This window comes from Staurois parvus, unplaced genomic scaffold, assembly GCF_062004578.1.
Source record: "Staurois parvus isolate SC_StPar_1 unplaced genomic scaffold, SC_StPar_1.0 ptg002865l, whole genome shotgun sequence".
Classification (NCBI taxonomy): domain Eukaryota; kingdom Metazoa; phylum Chordata; class Amphibia; order Anura; family Ranidae; genus Staurois; species Staurois parvus.
Window position 1 is genome coordinate 136,753 of NW_028320661.1, and position 19,091 is coordinate 155,843.

The window sequence follows — 19,091 nt, forward strand, 5'->3', positions numbered from 1 at the left end:
CCAGGAAACAGAGAGAGGAGACTGCCTGCAAAAGATGAAGAAAGTGCTCTGGGGAGAGACCGCCTGACACCGAGAGAGCTAAGAGGAGAGACCGCCTGACACCGAGAGAGCTAAGAGGAGAGACTGCCTGACACCGAGAGAGCTTAGAGGAGAGACCGCCTGACACCGAGAGAGCTAAGAGGAGAGACCGCCTGACACAGAGAGAGCTAAGAGGAGAGACCGCCTGACACCGAGAGAGCTTAGAGGAGAGACCGCCTGACACCGAGAGAGCTAAGAAGAGAGACCGCCTGACACCGAGAGAGCTAAGAGGAGAGACTGCCTGACACCGAGAGAGCTTAGAGGAGAGACCGCCTGACACCGAGAGAGCTAAGAGGAGAGACCGCCTGACACCGAGAGAGCTAAGAGGAGAGACCGCCTGACACCGAGAGAGCTAAGAGGAGAGACCGCCTGACACCGAGAGAGCTTAGAGGAGAGACCGCCTGACACCGAGAGAGCTTAGAGGAGAGACCGCCTGACACCGAGAGAGCTAAGAGAGCTACAGGGAGAGACCGCCTGACACCGAGAGAGCTTAGAGGAGAGACCGCCTGACACCGAGAGAGCTAAGAGGAGAGACCGCCTGACACCGAGAGAGCTTAGAGGAGAGACCGCCTGACACCGAGAGAGCTAAGAGGAGAGACCGCCTGACACCGAGAGAGCTAAGAGGAGAGACCGCCTGACACCGAGAGAGCTTAGAGGAGAGACCGCCTGACACCGAGAGAGCTTAGAGGAGAGACCGCCTGACACCGAGAGAGCTTAGAGGAGAGACCGCCTGACACCGAGAGAGCTTAGAGGAGAGACCGCCTGACACCGAGAGAGCTAAGAGAGCTACGGGGAGAGATCGCCTGACACCGAGAGAGCTAAGAAGAGAGACCGCCTGACACCGAGAGAGCTAAGAGGAGAGACCGCCTGACACCGAGAGAGCTACAGGGAGAGACCACCTGAGACCCAAACAGTGTAGGTAAGTGATACCATTTCATGTACATTGGTGGGACTCAGGGACAGCATAGTTGAGCGGGGCTCGGGGTGATGTAGATACATCCGGTATACGGGACTGCTGGTGGTGGTGGTGTCATGGTGTGGGGGATCCATCCTGCCTTGTATCAGTGGTTCAGACTGGTGGTGGTGGTGTCATGGTGTGGGGGAGATTTTCTTGGCACACTTTGGGCCCCTTAGTACCAACTGAGCATCTTCTAAACCCCATGGCCTACCTGAGTTTTGTTGCTGACCATGTCCACCCCTCTATGACTCCAGTTTCCCCATCTTCTGATGGCTCCTTCCAGCAGGATAATGCACCATGTCACAAATCTCCAATCATCTCCAACTGGTTTCTGGAACATGACAATGAGGTCACTGCATGCCAATGTCCTCCACAGTCACCAGATCTCCATCCAATAGAGCTCCTTTTGGGATGTGGTGGAATGGGAGATTGGCATCATGGATGTGCAGCCGACAAATCTGCAGTGACTGCGTGATGCCATCATATCAATATGGGGAGTGACCTCTGAGGAACGTTTCCAACACCTTGTTGGATCTATGCCATGAAGAATGAAGGCAAAATGGGGTCCAACCCAGGACTAGCAAAGTGGACCTCAGAAAGTTGCCGGGGAGAGCACATTTCTTGTATTACATGAGACATGGGTGCAGATCCACAGTACAACCCTCCAGTATATGTTAGACCCACAATGAGGTGACTCCCCCACACAAATCCATACATGAATGGGTTGGTCTGGGCCCTTTAGCTCTTCTATGATCAGCTGACTATTGGTAAATGGAAAACATCAAGGGTGTGACTAGAGCCATCGCACATCATGAAATCCTGAGGGGGCCCGGGTCTGCCTGGTCACACAGTGGTCTATGTGGGTAGAACTTCCCCGTTTGGAAGAAACGATTAGATAGGTTGGACTGTATATGATTTTCTTCAAGATGAAGATTATTGGGGTTCTAATGGATTTGCTATGGGGCCCCATCACATGTACAGCTTTGTGGGGCCCCCTGATGGGAGAACTGCTTCTGTAGAAGATGTGTGAGATCTGTGCCCTGCCGTGAGATCTGTTATTAGAGATAAATTGGTCTGTGCTCCCAGAGGTCTCGGTATTATTAGAAATAAGTCGTTCTGTAGTCGGTCTGTGCCCCAGAGGTCTCGGTGTTATTGGAGGTAAGTCAGTCTGTAGTCGGTCTGTACCCCAGAGGTCTCGGGTATTATTGGAGATAAGTCGTTCTGTAGTCGGTCTGTGCCCCAGAGGTCTCGGTATTATTGGAGGTAAGTCAGTCTGTAGTCGGTCTGTGCCCCAGAGGTCTCGGTGTTATTGGAGATAAGTCGTTCTGTAGTCGGTCTGTGCCCCAGAGGTCTCGGGTGTTATTGGAGATAAGTCGTTCTGTAGTCGGTCTGTGCCCCAGAGGTCTCGGTGTTATTGGAGATAAGTCGTTCTGTAGTCGGTCTGTGCCCCAGAGGTCTCGGTGTTATTGGAGATAAGTCGTTCTGTAGTCTATCTGTGCCCCCAGAGGTCTCGGTGTTATTAGCGATAAGTCAGTTTGTAGCCGATCTCTGACCCCAGAGGTCTGGTTGTTGTTGGAGATAAGACGGTCTGTGCCCCAGAGGTCTCGGTGTTATTGGAGGTAAGTCAGTCTGTAGTCTATCTGTGCCCCAGAGGTCTCGGGTGTTATTGGAGATAAGTCGTTCTGTAGTCGGTCTGTGCCCCAGAGGTCTCGGTGTTATTGGAGATAAGTCGTTCTGTAGTCGGTCTGTGCCCCAGAGGTCTCGGTGTTATTGGAGATAAGTCGTTCTGTAGTCTATCTGTGCCCCCAGAGGTCTCGGTGTTATTAGCGATAAGTCAGTTTGTAGCCGATCTCTGACCCCAGAGGTCTGGTTGTTGTTGGAGATAAGACGGTCTGTGCCCCAGAGGTCTCGGTGTTATTGGAGGTAAGTCAGTCTGTAGTCTATCTGTGCCCCAGAGGTCTCGGGTGTTATTGGAGATAAGTCGTTCTGTAGTCGGTCTGTGCCCCAGAGGTCTCGGGTGTTATTGGAGATAAGTCGTTCTGTAGTCGGTCTGTGCCCCAGAGGTCTCGGGTGTTATTGGAGATAAGTCGTTCTGTAGTCGGTCTGTGCCCCAGAGGTCTCGGGTGTTATTGGAGATAAGTCGTTCTGTGGTCGGTCTGTGCCCCAGAGGTCTCGGTATTATTGGAGATAAGTTGTTCTGTAGTCGGTCTGTACCCCAGAGGTCTCGGGTGTTATTGGAGATAAGTCGTTCTGTAGTCGGTCTGTGCCCCAGAGGTCTCGGTATTATTGGAGGTAAGTCAGTCTGTAGTCGGTCTGTACCCCAGAGGTCTCGGGTGTTATTGGAGATAAGTCGTTCTGTAGTCGGTCTGTGCCCCAGAGGTCTCGGTGTTATTGGAGATAAGTCGGTCTGTGACCTCAGAGGTCTCGGGTGTTATTGGAGGTAAGTCAGTCTGTAGTCGGTCTGTGCCCCAGAGGTCTCGGTGTTATTGGAGATAAGTCGGTCTGTGACCTCAGAGGTCTCGGGTGTTATTGGAGGTAAGTCAGTCTGTAGTCGGTCTGTGACCTCAGAGGTCTCGGGTGTTATTGGAGGTAAGTCAGTCTGTAGTCGGTCTGTGCTCCAGAGGTCTCGGTGTTATTGGAGATAAGTCGGTCTGTGACCTCAGAGGTCTCGGGTGTTATTGGAGGTAAGTCAGTCTGTAGTCGGTCTGTGACCTCAGAGGTCTCGGGTGTTATTGGAGGTAAGTCAGTCTGTAGTCGGTCTGTGACCTCAGAGGTCTCGGGTGTTATTGGAGGTAAGTCAGTCTGTAGTCAGTCTCTGCCCCAGAGGTCTTGGTGTTATTGGAGATTAGTTGGTCTGTAGTCGGTCTCTGCCTCAGAGGTCTCGGTATTATTGGAGGTAAGTCAGTCTGTAGTCAGTCTGTGCCCCAGAGGTCTCGGTGTTATTGGAGATTAGTCGGTCTGTAGTCGGTCTCTGCCCCAGAGGTCTCGGTGTTATTGGAGATAAGTCGGTCTGTAGTCGGTCTCTGCCTCAGAGGTCTCGGGTGTTATTGGAGGTAAGTCAGTCTGTAGTCGGTCTGTGCCCCCAGAGGTCTGGTTGTTGTTGGAGATAAGTTGGTCTGTGACCTCAGAGGTCTCGGGTGTTATTGGAGGTAAGTCAGTCTGTAGTCAGTCTGTGACCTCAGAGGTCTTGGGTGTTATTGGAGGTAAGTCAGTCTGTAGTCAGTCTGTGCCCCAGAGGTCTCGGTGTTATTGGAGATAAGTCGGTCTGTGACCTCAGAGGTCTCGGGTGTTATTGGAGGTAAGTCAGTCTGTAGTCGGTCTGTGCCCCCAGAGGTCTGGTTGTTGTTGGAGATAAGTAGGTCTGTAGCCTATCTCTGACCCCAGAGGTCTGGTTGTTGTTGGAGATAAGACGGTCTGTGACCCCAGAGGTCTGGTTGTTGTTGGAGATAAGACAGTCTGTGCCCCCAGAGGTCTCTGTGTTATTGGAGATAAGTTGGTCTGTGGCCCCCAGAGGTCTGTGTTCTTTGTGATCTGATTATCTCTCAGATTTGGGATCGGCTCCCTTGTGTCTCCTCTCTGACAGTTCGCTTTGTTTGGATTTGTTTGGATTTGCATTGTGAATGGAGCCGTCTCATTGTCCACAATCAGCAGGAACCTCATTACTGACTAATCCTGGAGGACAATTATTGTTCGGCTCCTTGAGATACAAATTCGGGTCATTTATTCCTTGGGCGGCTCCATCCCAATCAAAGAGTTAAAGGCATTTTCCCTGCTGAGCTTCTCCTCATGTTACAATCAGATTGTAGGATTGTCTGGTGACACAACACACCTCCCAACATCCAAAGATGGGAGAATCCAACAACCTGAAACCGAGAAAACTGGGGAACATGACCGTGAAGAGTGGGGGGAATCCTGGATAAGGAACATGGCAGTTATCATGGAAGCAATGACCCCCCCCCCCCCCGACCACCAGTGATCTCCACTGACCACCATTGACACTGCTGACACTAGTGACCCTCCACTGACCACCAATGACCCTGCTGACACTAGTGACCCACCACTGACACCAATGACCCTGCTGACACTAGTGACCCACCACTGACACCAATGACCCTGCTGACACTAGTGACCCACCACTGACCACCAATGACCCCCCTGACCACTAGTGACCCACCACTGTCCACCAATGACCCCCCTGACCACCAGTGATCTCCACTGACCACAAATGACCCTGCTGACACTAGTGACCGACCACTGACCACCAATGACCCTGCTGATACTAGTGACCCACAACTGACCACCAATGACCCTGCTGACACTAGTGACCCACCACTGACCACCAATGACCCTGCTGACACTAGTGACCCACAACTGACCACCAATGACCCTGCTGATACTAGTGACCCACAACTGACCACCAATGACCCTGCTGACACTAGTGACCCACCACTGACCACCAATGACCCTGCTGACACTAGTGACCCACCACTGACCACCAATGACCCTGCTGATACTAGTGACCCACCACTGACCACCAATGACCCTGCTGATGCTAGTGACCCACCACTGACCACTAATGACCCTGCTGATACTAGTGATCCACCAATGACTCTCATGAAATGCCGGTGACTAACACTGACCACCAATGAGCCCAGCTGACACCAATGACTCCCATGAAACATCAAAAACTCTCACTGATCACCCATTAACACACCAAATTATCACAAGTGACCCCTCCCCAATATAATAATTTCAATGGGGTTCCTTGGGGTTGCCAGCTCATCTCTTTAACCCACACACATGATTACCTGGGTTCTGTGGCTGATGAAGGTGGTAATTAAACTCACTTAGTGTCGTATCTGCATCAAATTAGCCTCAAAACCGGTGTCCTTAACGTGTTTTGGTTTTAAAGGGATGAGGTGGCAACCCTGGGGTCACTGGAGTTCATTGGTGTTGCACGGCAGTCATTTGGCTTTAACGGGCAGTACTGGTATTCATTGGGGGTCATTGGTGGTCCATGAAAATAATTGGTATTCATTGGGGGTCATTGGTGGTCCATGAAAATAATTGGTATTCCTTGGGGGTCATTGATGTTCCTTGGTGCTCCGTGGGTGTCATTGGTGCTCCATGGCAGTCAGTGGTTGTCATTGGGGGTCATTGGTGCACCATGGGAGTCATTGGTGCTTCATGGGAGTCACTGGGGGGTTGTTGCTGTTCATTGGTACTCCATGGGGGTTATTGGTGCTCCATAGGGGTAACTGGTGTTCATTAATGCTGCATTGGAGTCATTGGTGCTCCAAAAGAGTCACTGGTTGTCATTGGGGGTCATTGGTGCTCCAAAGAGTCACTGGTTGTCATTGCTGTTTATTGGCAGTTGCTGGTGCTCTCTGTGGGTCATTGGTTCTTCATGGGGGTCACAGATGCTCCATGGGAGTCATTGCTGATTATTGGTGCTCCATGGGACTATTTGGTGGTCATTGGTGTTTCCTGGTTGTCATTGGTGCGCCATAGGGAACACTGGTTTTCATGAATGCTCCGTGGGAGTCATTGGTGTTCATTGGGGGTCATATGTGCTCCGTGGGAGTCATTGGTGTTCATTGGGGGTCATATGTGCTCCATGGGAGTTATTGGTGTTCATTGGGGGTCATATGTGCTCCGTGGGAGTCATTGGTGTTCATTGGGGGTCATATGTGCTCCGTGGGAGTCATTGGTGTTCATTGGGGGTCATATGTGCTCCGCGGGAGTCATTGGGGGTCATATGTGCTCCGTGGGAGTCATTGGGGGTCATATGTGCTCCATGGGAGTCATTGGTGTTCATTGGGGGTCATATGTGCTTCGTGGGAGTCATTGGTGTTCATTGGGGGTCATATGTGCTCCGTGGGAGTCATTGGTGTTCATTGGGGGTCATATGTGCTCCGTGGGAGTCATTGGGGGTCATATGTGCTCCGTGGGAGTCATTGGGGGTCATATGTGCTCCATGGGAGTCATTGGTGTTCATTGGGGGTCATATGTGCTCCATGGGAGTCATTAGTGGTCATTGGGGGTTGTTGGTGCTCCATGGGATTTATTGGAGGTCATATGTGCTCCATGGGAGTCATTGGTGCCGGTGGGTTTCTATTGCTGTTCCACGGACAGTATTGGTGTTTAGTGGATGACCTCACTTACCTATCTATGCTCCGCCTTCCTTTGATGGAACTACGGTGCTCCTGTTGGGAAGGAGATGACTCCACCTCACAGAGTAGCTATGGAGCTAAAGCCAGGAGCAAGGATGAACATTTCCTCACCCGGCTGGCAGTGGGAGATGGCCCGGATCTGCAGGATGTTGGGGTTGTGTATAATCAAGGACTGTTGGGAGGTACACCCCACAATACACTGCTGGTGTCACACATCAAAGTCTGATTGTCTGATGTTCAGTGGTCGGCCACACACCAAACACTCAGCACTTGGCTGGACATTCTTCTACTCTCGCCATGACCATCGCAAACAGAGCAATAGATCCCAAACCAAGATCCTATTACCTCTCCAACATCCAACCAGAAGTGAAATGTCCATTGTGGATGGAGATGTTCTTTAGTGCTACGGAGACTATCTACAGCACCATGGACTTTACATAGAGCTTCTCGTCCCCGGGGACCCCCCACATAGAGCTCCTTATGCTCAGGGACCCCCCACATAGAGCTCCTTATGCCCAGGGACCCCTCACATAGAGCATCTCGTCCCCAGGGACCCCCCACATAGAGCATCTCATCCCCAGGGACCCCCCACATAGAGCATCTCGTCCCCAGGGACCCCCCTCATAGAGCTCCTCATCTCTGGGGACCCCCCACAAAGCGCTCCTCATCTCTGGGGACCCCCCACAAAGCGCTCCTCATCTCTGGGGACCCCCCACATAGCGCTCCTCATCTCTGGGGACCCCCCACATAGCGCTCCTCATCTCTGGGGACCCCCCACATAGCGCTCCTCATCTCTGGGGACCCCCACATAGAGCTCCTCAGTTCTGGGGACCCCCCACATAGAGCTCCTTATGCCCAGGGACCCCCCACATAGAGCTCCTTATGCCCAGGGACCCCCCACATAGAGCTCCTTATGCTCAGGGACACCCCACATAGAGCTCCTTATGCTCAGGGACACCCCACATAGAGCTCCTCGTCCCCAGGGACCCCCCACATAGAGCTCCTCGTCCCCAGGGACCCCCCACATAGAGCATCTCATCCCCAGGGACCCCCCACATAGAGCATCTCATCCCCAGGGACCCCCCACATAGAGCATCTCGTCCCCAGGGACCCCCCACATAGAGCATCTCGTCCTAAGGGACCCCCCACATAGAGCATCTCGTCCCCAGGGACCCCCCTCATAGAGCTCCTCATCTCTGGGGACCCCCCACAAAGCACTCCTCATCTCTGGGGACCCCCCACATAGCGCTCCTCATCTCTGGGGACCCCCCACATAGCGCTCCTCATCTCTGGGGACCCCCACATAGAGCTCCTCAGTTCTGGGGACCCTCACGTTGAGTTCCTCAGCTCTGGGGACACTGACGTGGAGCTCCTCAGCTCTGGGGACCCCCCCATGTGGAGCTCCTCATCTCCAGGGACATGTGTGACAACACTGAGTGACTGCACATTCCAGGACTTGTATTGTCCCCAGAATCCTCCATCTCAGCTGGTCACATGTCCTCCATCCTGACACACCTGACTACCTCCACATCCTGTACACATCCTGCTGGTGTGTCGCCTTCACACAGAGAGATTGTGACCGATACCCCACCCCCAGCATACTGCGTGTCCATCCATTACATGTCATTCTCAGTATCAGTATGGACTCCACACAGTCCCACTTCTCCTGTCCCGGATGCCGGGTGTCATTCTCGGTATCTGTCCTTATTCTGTATGTATGGACTCTGCACAGTCCCACTTCTCCTGTCCCGGATGCCGAGTGTCATTCTCGGTATCTGTCCCTATTCTGTATGTATAGACTCTGCACAGTCCCACTTCTCCTGTCCCGGATGTTGGGTGTCATTCTTGGTATCTGTCCTCATTCTGTATGTATGGACTCTGCACAGTCCCGCTTCTCCTGTTCCGGATGCTGGGTGTCATTCTCGGTATCTCTTCTTATTCTCTATGTATGGACTCAGCACAGTCCCACTTCTCCTGTCCCGGATGTTGGGTGTCATTCTCGGTATCTGTCCTTATTCTGTATGTATGGACTCTGCACAGTCCCGCTTCTCCTGTCCCGGATGTTGGGTGTCATTCTTGGTATCTGTCCTCATTCTGTATGTATGGACTCTGCACAGTCCCACTTCTCCTGTCCCGGATGTTGGGTGTCATTCTCGGTATCTCTTCTTATTCTCTATGTATGGACTCAGCACAGTCCCACTCCTCCTGTCCTGGATGCCGGGTGTCATTCTCGGTATCTGTCCTTATTCTGTATGTATGGACTCTGCACAGTCCCACTTCTCCTGTCCTGGATGCCGGGTGTCATTCTCGGTATCTGTTCTTGTTCTGGATCTCAGTATCACGTGTCCTGCCCTGTGTGGTGTATATCAGGAAGCTGGAGGCCATTAATAAAATGCAGGAAGTTGTTGTACTCGGTGTCCTTGCTGAGTAGTTCCTTCTTCCTTTGTGGGGTCATGTGACTGTGACGGGTTCAGCATTTTGGGTGATTTGCTGGGAGGTTCTGTCCTCCTCGTCTTCATCTTCCTCATCTTCGTCTCCCCCATCTTCATCCTACTCCTCGTTGTCCTACTTCTTCTTCTCCTCCTCGTCCTTTTTCTTCTCGTCCTCTTCCTTACCCTTGTCATCTTCCTCCTCCTCCTCCTCGCCCTCGTCTTCCTTCTTCTCGTCATCCTCATAGTCTTCCTCCTCCATCCCCTCATCTTCTTCCTCCTCCATCCCCTCATCTTCTTCCTCCTCCATCCCCTCATCGTCTTCCTCCTCCATCCCCTCATCGTCTTCCTCCTCCATCTCCTCGTCATCGTCTTCCTCCTCCATCTCCTCGTCATCGTCTTCCTCCTCCATCCCCTCATCGTCTTCCTCCTCCATCTCCTCATCATCGTCTTCCTCCTCCATCTCCTCGTCATCGTCTTCCTCCTCCATCTCCTCGTCATCGTCTTCCTCCTCCATCTCCTCGTCATCGTCTTCCTCCTCCATCTCCTCCTCCTCTGTACTGTCATTCCTTGTTGTCACCCTCCAGCTCATTGCTCCTCACCACCTTCCCACCGATTCTTTGGACCAGGCTAGCAATGTGTGGATTACTTTTCCTATGGCTGTGCTCTAGTCCCGCCCCCCCAGGATATTGTACACATCAGTTTGCTGCTGTAGTTGCAGGTAAGTGTGACCTAACCGTGGCCCCGCCCCCAGGTCAATCTGCTGTAGGTACACCCCTCTTTAGGCGTAGGCAATCGCCTGCATTTACCGGCATAATTGGTGGATCCGACTGTCTACAAGACGGCCTTACTTCCAACAGTCAGGAGTCACCGAGACTCAGGAGCTCTACATCGGGCACCATACTTGCTCACATCTCCTTCTCCTCACACCCCAGCCCTACGACCTCTTCTCTCCGGGCATGCACAGCGGGGGAGTGGACTTCAATTCCTATCGGCCACATATGTACATACATGATTACTGTGAGCCCATCACAGTCATCGCATGATTGGAGACACTCCTACTGACCTTTGCCATTAAGATCCATATAAAGGGCATCAAAAGGTTAATATGGTGTTGCAGATACAACCTAAACTGATAGGAGGAGGACTGAACCCTACAGGAGGAGGACTGAACCCTACAGGAGGAGGACTGAACCCTACAGGAGGAGGACTGAACCCTACAGGAGGAGGACTGAACCCTACTGGAGAGTCTTCAGTCTGTAGATGAATGCCAGCATCTTCCATATAGGCAGTCGTCTCCTGGGCTGCCTTAGAGGTGCGTTCTCCGAATGACACAATCTCTCTCATACTGCGCTTCCCGGCCATATAGTTCCCAAAAGACTCCGATTATTACCTGGAAGAACATTGGAGAGATCCCACCATCTCCCAAGACCAGATCGTGAATATTGGTGACCACATTGTCCCATACATTTCCTCAGAAATTGAGAGAGCTGCTTGCTGTCCTCCAGCTGGTGATTGACTATTGGTGACCACATTGTCCCATAAATTTCCTCAGAAATCAGTAGAGTCACTCCTTCTCCTCCCAGCCAGATCATAAATATTGGTAACCACATTGTCCCATACATTTCCTCCGAAATCGAAAGAGCTGCTCCCTGTCCTCCAGCTGGATATTGAATATTGGTGACCACATTGTCCCATACATTTCCTCAGAAATCCAGAGAGCTGTTCGCTCTCCTCCAGCTAAATATCGGAGACCACATGTCCTATACAGTACATTTCCTAAGAAATCAGTAGGGTCACTCCTCCTCTAGCCAGATAGTGAATATTGGTGACCACATTGTCCCATATATTTCCTCAGAAATTCAGAGAGTTGCTTGCTCTCCCCAGGCTGGAAACTGATGACCATTCTGGGATATGCAGCTTTGATGTAGCTGAAGAGCAAAGGGGAATAATATAGAGCTTGACTTGAGAGACTGCTGGGGCTGATGACATCATATTCAAGATGGCGGCACCCAGCAGTAGTCTTGTAGTTCTTAGATGTCTATCCAAAGGAGCATCAAAATTCAAGGTTTCCTCACATTGCCCCCTCAAGAGTTGGTTGTGGCCAGCTCGGTGGATTGCTGGAGGAAAGTCCTGGATCCTTTCTTGGACACACAGAATATAACTGGATATAACATTTATAGGTAAAGTTGATCCCGGGAATATCCGATTGCCTCTCAGGGGATCAGGAAGGAATATTTTCCCCTGCAGGAGCAAATTGGTTCGTGCTTTGCTGGCTTTTTTGGCCTTCATCTGGATCAACTGTGGGTGTAGGATTTATAACTTTTTTTTTTTTTCTATGGTTGAACTGGATGGACTTTTGTCTTTTTTCAGCCAGACTAACCATGGAACTTTGCTCCCCCTTTACAAATCAACCAATGTTAGTTGATGTGCATGTTAGAATTAAACTTACCCTACTGATGTCTTCCGCATCGCTGGGCGCGATATCACCAACCCTCAGGGAAGATTTCTGTGAAACCGTAAACCGGTAAAACCAGATTGGAGGATAATGGAAAAAGAACCCCATCAGATGGATCCAACAAATGGCCAGCACTTGTGAGACCCTCTGTCCTGTTGAAATTTGATATCCAGTGGAAGATTGTGACCTGATCCGCCATGTTAGGCGTGGCGCCAACCACTGGTGTCACTTTACAGATCATGTAGGACATGTCAGACCAGAATATAATGGGTGATACCATCCTGAAACCATTACATTGACTTCTCTGAGCCGTCCTTGTATCTCCCGTGTACCAGCCAGGTTGTATATCTGATGACATGAGTTGGTTTATCTGTGGACTTTAATATAGGAATTCTAAGAAGTTTCAGCCGTTTTGCCTGATTTCCACGTCACAGGGATTGTAGTGACCATAGAAACTGTTGTCCTCTGTCGTAGATCCATCCATTCCACTAATCTTTACTTGTTCTCCTTCCAGACTAGCCCGGCCTACACTCCGCCTCCGAGTAGCCAATGGCAGTTCTGCCCCCTGGGATACGCTTCTTCCTTTCCTTCTCACGGGATGAGTGGTAAGTGTCCTGCAGACCTACCTGAGGCTTCTACAATGTCCTGATTGCAGGGGGCGGTGAGCTGAATGCAGCATTTTCTGTTCAACATGAAAAAATCTGACAAATATGTACATTATTCATCTTATAAAATGGTAAAATTAGTGATCTAGAAACAAGATGGTGGCGATCAAAATCCACCCACATCAATCCCCTGCAGGTGGTACAGGTTTGGCTATATGTACAGCCAGGTAGTAGCATCGCTGGACGGACGTGTCTCATTGTGTCTAAGCTTCTGTGTTGGTAGAAGATTTCTGCCCTCGGATTTTTCAGTGACTGATCTTCTCTTTGCAGGTTCCGCGCTCTGGTGCTGATACTCACCTACCTCCTCTACTGCAGCTTCCACCTCTCCAGAAAGCCCATTACCATTGTCAAGGTGTGTGTGGGGGGGATGGAAGACGGGGGTGGGGGAATGGGAGATGGATGAGGCATGGGTAGAGGTATGACAATAGGAGGCAGGGAGAAGGATGAGCGGTGAGGGGATTGGTAACAGGGTAAGGGATGGTTGATGGAGGGCAGATGGAAAGTGGGGTGATGAGAGCACTGGTAACGGGGCCATGGATGGATGATGGAGGGCAGATGGGAAGTGGGGTGATGGGAGATGAGGGGATTGGTAATGGGGTCAGGGATGGTTGATGGAGGGCAGATGGGAAGTGGGGTGATGGGAGATGAGGGGATTGGTAACAGGACCAGGGATGGGTGATGGAGGGTAGATGGGAAGTGGGGTGATGGGAGAGTGGAATGGACTAGGAGGAGGATGGGAGAGAAGGGGACTGGTAACAGGACCAGGGATGGGTGATGGAGGGCAGATGGGAAGTGGGGTGATGGAAGAAGGATGGGGTGAGTGGAGGATGGGTGATGAAGGGACTGGTAACAGGACCAGGGATGGGTGATGGAGGGGAGGAGGATGGGAGATGAGAGGACTGGTAACAGGAACAGGGATGGGTGATGGAGGGGAAGATGGGAGGTGGGGTGGGAGGAGGATAGGAGATGAGGGGATTGGTAACAGGGATGGGCGATGGAGGGGAAGATGGGAGGTGGGGTGGGAGGAGGATAGGAGATGAGGGGATTGGTAACAGGATCAGGGATGGGTGATGGAGGGCAGATGGGAAGTGGGGTGATGGGAAATGAGAGAACTAGTAATAGAGCCAGGGATGGGCGATGAAAGGCAGATGGGAAGTGTGGTGATGGGAGCGGGATGCGGTGGGAGGTGGATGGGAGATGAGGGGACTGGTAACGGGGCCAGGGATGGGTGATGGAGAGCAGATGGGAATTGGGGTGATGGGAGATGAGGACTGATAACAGGGTAAGGGATGGGTGATGGAGGGCAGATGGGAAGTGGGGTGATCAGAGAGAGGGAAGAGGGATGGGAGATGAGGGAAATAACAGGACCAGGGATGGGCAAGATGGGGGGGGCAGATTGCAAGTGGGGTGATGAGAGAGTGGGATGGGCTGGGAGAGAAGGGGAATGGATAGATGGAAAATGAAAGAGGAGAGGGGAATGTTTGAGGTGGGACATCATGTTCACTCTGTCTGAGAAGTGTCTCTACCTATCTTCATACATCTGAAGTTTGAATCCAGAATTGTATGTCCACCATCATTGTTGGGACTTTGGGGGGCCATATATCAGCTGAATCTCTCATGTTGGAGATTCGATGGGCCGGGTAGATATAATGATCTATACTTTGTTGCACCGTGCACCATGGTAGTCTAGTACATGATCATTACCTGTAGCTATATTTTCATTAGTCTCTAGTTACACACTTATTAACCATAGTAATTGGCAGTGCTGACACAGCTCCCCAGTCTCTGGTAAAGTTCTCTTTATGGTTTAGCCATCTATGGGACTGGTAGTCGTAGTCTCGGGTTCACTACCATTCACTTCAGGTAGCCATATATAATGGTTAGGGTGAGTCATTACTGCAACACTTTCCACCATGGTTGTCCAAGAGTGGTCATGCTTGGTCATTACTATTGTAGGAATATTCTGGCCTTCTAGTGCCAGGACCATCCACCATGGTTGTCCAAGAGTGGTCATGCTTGGTCATTACTATTGTAGGAATATTCTGGCCTTCTAGTGCCAGGACCATCCACCATGGTTGTCCAAGAGTGGTCAAGCTTGGTCATTGGTCTTGAAGGAATATTTGGCCCTCTAGTTTCAGAACCATGAACTGTGCCTGCTGAGGAGCGACCAAGCTTGATCCTTGGTTTTGCAGGGATTTGGCCCTCTAGTGCAAAGGCTGTCCACCATGGAGGTACATTTTTGGTCTTAGAAGAAAGGTTTATATTTTACAGCTGGAAGAAGAGCTAGAGAACAATCGCCAAAGTTGGAATACTAGTGATAGCTTCTCTATTGTCTCCTAGGGAGAACTACATAAACATTGTTCAGAGCCCCATGAGTTTGAGCCTCACAGCTACAAGGAATTCGTCATCTTGAAGCCATCTACAGAGAATGCCATTCAGAATGCTTCCCGCTGTGGCTGGGCACCATTTGGTGAGATCCTGTGATGTTCCTTCCTGTCCAGTTGTCATGCTAGAAGTATTGGCTCCCCCAGCTTACCATCTCCATTCATCTCTCCACAGATAAGAAGAACTATAAACAGTTGCTGGGAGCTCTGGACTATTCCTTCCTGTGTGCGTACGCCGTGGGCATGTTCTTCAGGTAACATTGGCTGTGTGGCACCGAGCACATAGAACGTTCATCTGCCCTGAGAGCACCCATGGGGGGGCAGCAGGCCACGGGAAGAATGTAGGGGGATACACATGCCTTTATCTGCCAGGATTTTGTAATATTTGTGGTAACCCCTAGCAGTCCTTTGGAATTGACGTGTAAAGGTTTCTTTCTGTTACAATCGTTCACATACAGCTAGCTCAGCTTTATTTCGTAGTTCCGGCACAAGCAAAGATTGGGTGGAGCAGGCGGGTTTATGCTGGAGCTGTCTCCTCCGCTGAGCTCCATATTAATGGCTGCCAGAAATGGCTGAACTACACACACATCCGGTCAATGCACGATCATCCACATCTGGACATTCTGGGACTCTTGTCACCAATGCCTGGGGTGGAGTAATTCTTGATGATCTAGTACATGATGTCTTGTAGATGGTTGTATTGGCAGAGGATGGCAGCTGTTGGAAGGCCAAAGGTTTAGGTTTAGTTTGAATTACAGGTTAGGATTTGGGTTCACATGTATTCTAAACGTCAAATCGTATGTAGAGGGCTGAAGATAATCGTGATTCTCTTCCTGAGTTCTCGTTTTCTGTAGTCTCTTGTATATCCAGTTGTGGTTCCAGCAGCTTACGCTCTACTGTTTCCTATTAGTGGTATGATTGGGGAACGCTTACCTCTCCGCTATTTCCTGTCTTGTGGCATGGTGGCCAGTGGCTTCTTCACTGGACTGTTCGGACTGGGCTATTTCTACAACATCCACAACCTAACCTATTATATTATCATCCAGGTAAGTGATCTTTCCTGCGGGTCTCTAGGTCAGTCCTGGACACACTTGGGGCATAACTCTTCATGTCCTTTTTCTACAGGTGCTGAATGGTTTGGTGCAGACCACTGGGTGGCCGAGTGTGGTGACCTGCATCGGGAACTGGTTTGGGAAAGGGAGGTAGGTGATCTCTGGTAACTGCAGGGTTGGAAGTTGGTGTATTTAGTACTGGGAATAGTGTGGTCACAGACACATGGCACTTAATTAAGGTCTCTAATGTTCTATAGGTGCAATAATTGACCCTTCACCCTGACAGCATTTTGTCACCCTATATATTGGCTAAGTCTTTATTTTATCTGACCTGCTGACCACTTACTGTGTCCTCCTCAACCTCTACCCTCTCCTCTGTTTCTCTTCCACTACCTCCCACACCAACATTTTTTGGCCTCCCCATGTAGGTCTCTTTCTCTTCCTTTTTCCTTTCAGTGATGCTCTCGGTTTCTCATCCTACCTCTGGCTCCAATAAGGATACTCTCTGTCTCATCCTTCCTCTGCCTGGCTTGATGAATTTCTTTGTCTTTCATCCTTCGTATCGCTGTCTCGGAAATACTATTTCCTCTTATTAATCCTCTGGCTCTCTTGGTATGGCTCTTGTTCTCCCATCCTTCTCCAGCTGTCTGGGTGAGGTTTGCATGCTCCTCTTCCATCCTCTGGCATTCTCACCGAGCCCCTCTGCTCCTCTTCCATCCTCTGGCATTCTCACCGAGCCCCTCTGCTCCTCTTCCATCCTCTGGCATTCTCACCGAGCCCCTCTGCTCCTCTTCCATCCTCTGGCATTCTCACCGAGCCCCTCTGCTCCTCTTCCATCCTCTGGCATTCTCACCGAGCCCCTCTGCTCCTCTTCCATCCTCTGGCATTCTCACCGAGCCCCTCTGCTCCTCTTCCATCCTCTGGCATTCTCACCGAGCCCCTCTGCTCCTCTTCCATCCTCTGGCATTCTCACCGAGCCCCTCTGCTCCTCTTTCATCCTCTGGCATTCTCACCGAGCCCCTCTGCTCCTCTTTCATCTTCTGGCATTCTCACCGAGCCCCTCTGCTCCTCTTCCATCCTCTGGCATTCTCACCGAGCCCCTCTGCTCCTCTTTCATCTTCTGGCATTCACACCGAGCCTCTCTGCCCCTCTTTCATCCTCTGGCATTCTCATTTAGCCACTCTGCCCCTCTTCCATCCTTTTTCTGTCTTGTTGAGGTACATGCTAGCTCAGCCGTCTTCTGTCTTGGTAATGCTCTAGGTTTCATCCTTTCTCTGGCTCTCTCCAGGATGTTTTTTCATTTCTCCTCTAGTTGTTGCAGTGAGACTCTTTGTCCCTTTTGCATTCACTAGCTGTCTTGCCATGGCTCCTGGTCCCTCTGCCTTCCTGTGGTTGTCTTATTAAGATTCTTGATCTCTTATCTTTATTCTGGCTGTTTCAATAAAACTAATTTCATGTTCCTTTCTCTGGCTCTCTCATTGAGGCTCTCAGTCCCTTTTCCATTCTCTGACTCTCTTGGTGAGTCTCTCATCCCCTGGTTATCTTGGTGGTGCTTTTGACCCTTTTTCCTTCCTTTAGCTTTAGTGAGGCTCTTGGTCCCCTCTTCCATCCTCTGGCTATCATAGTGAGACTTTTGATTCCCTTACTGTCTCAGTGAGGCTCTTTGTCCCCCTTCTATTCTGTAGTTGTTTAGATAAGGCTCTCAGTCTTGCGTCATCCTCTGTCCATCTTAGTGAGGCTTTTAGTCCCTTTCCCATGCCCTGGTTATCTTGGTGAGACTCTTGGTCCCCTCTTCCATCCTCTGGCTATCATAGTGAGGCTTTTGATCCCCTTACTGTCTCAGTGAGGCCCTTGGTCCTTCTTCTATTCTGTAGTTGTCTAGTTAAGCCTCTCAGATTTGCGTCATCCTCTGTCCATCTTGGTGAGACTTTCTGTCCCTCTTCCATCCTCTGTCTTGGTGAGGCTCTCGGTCCCATCTTCCATCCCCTGACTATCGTGGTGAGGCTCTTGATCTCTCTTCCATCCCTTTACTGTCTCAGTGAGGCTCTTGGTCCTTCTTCTATTCTGTAGTTGTCTAGATAAGCCTCTCAGTCTCGCTTCATTCTCTGTCCATCTTGGTGAAGCTTTTAGTCCCTTTCCCATCCCCTGGTTATCTTGGTGAGGCTCTCTTTCTCTCTTCCATCCTCTCTTGGAGAGGCTCCCGGTCCCCTCTTCCATCCTCTGACTATTGTGAGGCTCTTAATCCCTCTTCCATCCTCTGTCTTGGTGAGACTCTCGGTCCCTCTTCCATCCTCTGTCTTGGTGAGACTCTCGGTTCTTTTTCCATTCTCTGACTATAGTGGTGAGGCTCTTGGTCCCTCTTCCATCCTCTGGCTATTGTGGTGTGGCTCTTGGTCCTTCTTCCATCCCCTAACTGTCTCAGTGAGGCTCTTGGTCTGTAATCTTTTCTCTGGCTGTCCAGGTGATGCTCTAATCCTCATCCTTCTTCAGTCTGTCTCAACAATGCCAGATATCTAACCCTTGTCATCTTCCTGCTGTCCACAGGCGAGGTTTCATTATGGGAGTGTGGAATTCGCACACATCGGTTGGAAATATTTTGGGGTCCCTGATTGCTGGCTTCTGGGTGTCCTCATGTTGGGGGATGTCCTTTGTTGTTCCGGGTATAATCATTGGAGTGATGGGCATCGTCTGTTTCCTGTTCCTCATAGAGCGTAAGTGATGCATTTTTGGAATGTGTGGCATTGTGATCTCCGGCTATCTCACATGTGGCTGTCTCTTCTCTACCTGCAGATCCCCGGGACATCAACTCCGATCCTCCTAGGGTAAGAAGAATCTTCCATCCAGGGGTCTGCTCTCCCAATTCTGATCTGGCCTGCCACATCTGAACCCGCCAG

At 50.8% G+C, this 19,091-nt stretch overlaps 1 protein-coding gene across 2 annotated transcripts in view; it reads left to right on the forward strand.

Moving 5' to 3' along the window:
* LOC149429008 (glucose-6-phosphate exchanger SLC37A1-like) overlaps positions 1 to 19,091 on the forward strand; it is a 32,266-nt gene continuing 13,175 nt past the window's right edge. The window contains exons 1-9 of one of the 2 annotated variants that reach the window (XM_089666834.1): positions 1 to 997; positions 12,611 to 12,701; positions 13,032 to 13,113; positions 15,102 to 15,231; positions 15,321 to 15,399; positions 16,056 to 16,191; positions 16,271 to 16,347; positions 18,742 to 18,908; positions 18,988 to 19,019. In XM_089666834.1, coding sequence (XP_089522960.1) covers positions 12,646 to 12,701; positions 13,032 to 13,113; positions 15,102 to 15,231; positions 15,321 to 15,399; positions 16,056 to 16,191; positions 16,271 to 16,347; positions 18,742 to 18,908; positions 18,988 to 19,019 — 759 coding nt within the window. In that variant the 5' untranslated portion in view covers positions 1 to 997; positions 12,611 to 12,645. Of the gene's footprint in view, positions 998 to 9,683; positions 10,360 to 12,610; positions 12,702 to 13,031; positions 13,114 to 15,101; positions 15,232 to 15,320; positions 15,400 to 16,055; positions 16,192 to 16,270; positions 16,348 to 18,741; positions 18,909 to 18,987; positions 19,020 to 19,091 lie in introns of those variants that run through there. The other variant, XM_089666835.1, reaches the window with a different exon arrangement.